Source organism: Morone saxatilis, unplaced genomic scaffold, assembly GCF_004916995.1.
Source record: "Morone saxatilis isolate NCDOM2014 unplaced genomic scaffold, NCSU_SB_2.0 Contig21, whole genome shotgun sequence".
Classification (NCBI taxonomy): domain Eukaryota; kingdom Metazoa; phylum Chordata; class Actinopteri; family Moronidae; genus Morone; species Morone saxatilis.
Genome location: NW_023339774.1, coordinates 21184273 through 21188118, shown reverse-complemented (window position 1 = coordinate 21188118; position 3846 = coordinate 21184273). Strand labels below are relative to the sequence as shown.

At 40.3% G+C, this 3846-nt stretch overlaps 1 protein-coding gene across 1 annotated transcript in view; it reads right to left on the bottom strand.

The window, feature by feature from the left end:
- rasgrf2a (Ras protein-specific guanine nucleotide-releasing factor 2a) overlaps positions 1 to 2484 on the bottom strand; it is a 39186-nt gene extending 36702 nt beyond the window's left edge. The window contains exon 1 of the mRNA XM_035668359.1: positions 1737 to 2484. Within this exon, the coding sequence (XP_035524252.1) occupies positions 1737 to 2015 (279 nt within the window). The 5' untranslated portion in view covers positions 2016 to 2484. The remainder of the gene's footprint in view (positions 1 to 1736) is intronic.
- Between the last annotated feature and the right edge of the window lie 1362 nt (positions 2485 to 3846).

Sequence of the window (3846 nt, the reverse complement as noted above, 5' to 3'; positions counted from 1 at the left end):
GAATAAATGCGCCCGTCAAAGTGCGTCCATTAAAGGTAGTAGTTTCTGCCAACTTGACAGATCAGGTCGTTATGTCAGTGCTCTGACAGCATTATGAAAGGATTACAGAGACATGACCTTTAGTTAACCACAAACAGCCGTAATATCACTATCACTCTTCCACCAGACCTCCAGAGACAAAAAAACATTCCATTTTACCTTCAGATCATTGTAACAGTTCGTTTAAGAAAAAGAATAAAGTCATTAAAACCCGGTCTCTGTTAAGTGTTTCCCAAAAAAAAAAACCCCCAATTCACCCAAAAACTCTGTCTTGGTGAAATAAATCCCTTAAATTTCACCGACTAGGATGATAAAAAACACGGGCAGTTTCAGTCGTACAGACCGCGTATGGAAACAAACCACAGAGAGGCTGCGATACAACACAGGCAGAGGGAGAAAGACACCATGTGACTCTGTGTCTTTATATAGAGAATAGCTGTTTACTGATAAATTAATGTTCTAAATCTAATAAATACGTGCACTAACCTTTTAGTTTTGGGTGGAAACGTGATGGTTGATGAACATATGATGATGTGATGGTGAACATAATATTACCAGTTGTTAGACACAACAAGACATATCAACTTGGTCTCTGTCAGCCTTTTTTACTATTTTCTGACAGTATAGAAATGGTTCAATAGATAAAAAACTGTCTGCAGAATAAATCCACGATGGAAATAACTGCTAGTTGAGTTGAGATACTTTGACACACATTACAAGGGCACTGGAGGTTGGACTTTCTGTGTGTATCAAAAAACTGAAATATTGTGTTGAAATGACATTTTCTGCAAGCGTGCATTATTTATGAGCAAGTTTCTCTCTGAGCAGGACTTCAAACCAGTGAACGGGGAGCTGTCAGAAAGCACACACTAAAGTCAGTCAGTCAAGATACAAAAACATTGATTTATGTATTATTTTAAGATATAATCCTGTGTAGGGCTCAAACTAAATGACTGACCCAAAAGATATTCAGTTTACTACAAAATAAACACAGAAAACATCTGAAAATCTTCATATTTTAGAGTATTTCTTCATAACTTCTTGCTTGAAAACTGACATTTAATCAAAATATAGTTACAGGATAATATTCCATCTGTCAACTAATAATAATTATAGTCTCAGCTCTATTTCAGAACACACACGAATACAGTGATCATGTTTAATTTACAGTAATATGTACATATAAGATGATGTGGGGCTTTCACACAGTATCTCATTCATGTTTGTTTGAACTGTGAATTATTTATATTATACATATAGGCTGCAGTTAAATCTCTTTACATGTAAACAGACTGTATTATAGTTGTATTTCTTACAGTTCTCTGCTGTATTGTGTGTATAAACAGTAAAACAATGGCTCTGACAGCCTTAAACTGTTTTATAATGATATTTTGAGTGATTATCTCTAAGGATTTGTATATTTTTATAAGCGCCTGTGTCATTTTTTGTTGTATTTTGGGTTCATGGAGGATTTGCTAAACTGACACAATGAGAAGTGAGACTGAGAACAATAGCACCGTGCATGTGGAGTAAAGACTGCTTTTAAATGTGCAACAAAGACAGAAATGAATGCATACATAGTCCAAAATGCAGCTGCACAGCGGAGGGATAATTAAAGGAAAAACCCTCCAACAACAACCTCCATCTTTTTAAACTTTGACCTGGTCGAACTGGGCTCTCCCAGCACCGGGACGCACCTGCTGTTTCTCCATCGGCTCCTTGCTGATGGCGGAGACCTTTGGCGCCGGTGCCCGCTCGCACGTGCATCCCTCCAGCAGGTATATCCCGGAGGGCCTCGTGCTCTGGTCGTTCTCGAAGTAGAAGAGCACGTTCTGGTAGAGGGCGAAGTACTTCTCGGTCCAGCGGCTGTTCTCCGTGGTCTTCTTGCTGAGGAAGCCGCGCTTGGTGCCCTCTTTACGCGCCACCACCGACAGATACAGAGCGTGGCCCTCATTGTACCGCACGCCCTTCTGCATCTTATGTTCACCCGGGGTTTTTGGTTTTTTGTGGTTTCTATTTTGGTGCCAACTTCAAACAGTAACCCGGAGCATCACATCACATCACCACCGGGCGCTCACTCGTTATTTCTAGCGGAGGCGCATCGGAGAGAAAGCGGAGTCCGTTAGCAGGGAGCGGTAATCCCGGTTTACCATGGCACAAAAAGTTGGAGAGTCCCGCCGCGCAGTGCGCATCACACTCGGTGCTCCACTGGACACTTCACGGCGTTTCCATGCTCCAAACTTTACCGAGGAGTTACCGGAGCGTTTTTCTTATCCGGCCGGTAAAAAACAAAATAAATGTATGAAAAGGAGAAATGTTACCGGAGCGTCAGCGGCGCCAAACAGAAATAGATTGAGGGAACAGACGTTGAAAACAGAATCACGACGGAGATCAGCGGTAATCGGCTTTGACACCAACTTAAAGAGACAGGTCGCTGCTGCCCGCCGCGCGCGCTGCTGCTGTCTGCCCGCGGCGCCTGGCAGGAGCGCACGAGCCCTGGGAACGCCTTCCACAGCGCAGGTGTGAGAGCGCGTGGAGGGGCCAAAAGTTGAACGCACAGCTGGACAGGTGTGCGGTAATTCTAACCTCCGGGGTCAAAGCAGGTTACCGCGAGTCTTTCATTCATTATTTAAGTTCTTTTAATGTGTTTTTTAAGATTTTATTGATCTGCAGCAGCTCCAGATACAACATAATCGATAAGAAAATACACATTAGAATAAGACATTTAGAAGATATAATTAAATAAAGAGTTATATGTCACTATATATAAGGAACAACACACATTAACAAGTACAAAAGATATAAAATAAATATGAACAACAGGGGCGGATATAGAGAAATATAAATATCTGCTGATTTATTCAGGAAAAAAAAATCACATTATCAATATTTGCTATTTTGCCCATCTCTCTTAAACTCTTAAATAGAAATATCTAATGATTTAATTCCAAATCTTTCCAATACATTTCTTTTTTTTTGTTGAATTTAAATCTATCATCTGTAACATTTCTGCATTAAACAGTGTATAAACACTAAAGTTATGTTCAGCACTAACATTACAACCACTGAGCTCCCTGACTTGTCCCAGACCAACAGACTGGGATACACTGTGTGTTCTGACCCGTTTCCATCAGAGCCAGCATTAACTGTTGCAGCAGTTTGAGCTACAGTAACCTTTCTAACCTCTGACCTCTGACCTCCTGTCCAAACTGGACACAGAGTGAGTGTGAAAGCTGCAGCTTCTGGTGGTGTGATTAAAACATTTAGTGCGAGTTAACACAACGTAGAAGATCAATAAAAACACACAGAGTCTGCACAGGAGGGACGATTACAGCAACCAGTTACACCTTAATCATACATCTGGACATGGGAGTGTCACATTAACTGCCTCAACCACAGAAACTGATTTATGTTTAGCCTAATTTACCAGAAAGTACAATTATATATATGTGTGTGTATGTGTATATTTCAGATTGTGGCTCATAAGGCTGCATCCTTGTCTTTGTGTTTTGCTTTTAATCTTAAATATAACGTTAACATATAAATATCATTTTTCTTTCAACGCTTTTTAAATGATGGTGTCATTATAGAAGTGCTTTTGAGTCTCACTCTCTTATACACCCACACACACACACACAAACACATACACACACACACATTTTAAAAGTGGACAAAAGCAGAAGTTTCTATTTTTATACATTTGTGTTACGCTTCAGAAGATGGGTGTTTCTTTTGAAACTGTCATTCAGCCTGAAAACACAAACAGATGTTGTAGTGCTTTAGTAGACTATGTGTGTGTGTGTGTGT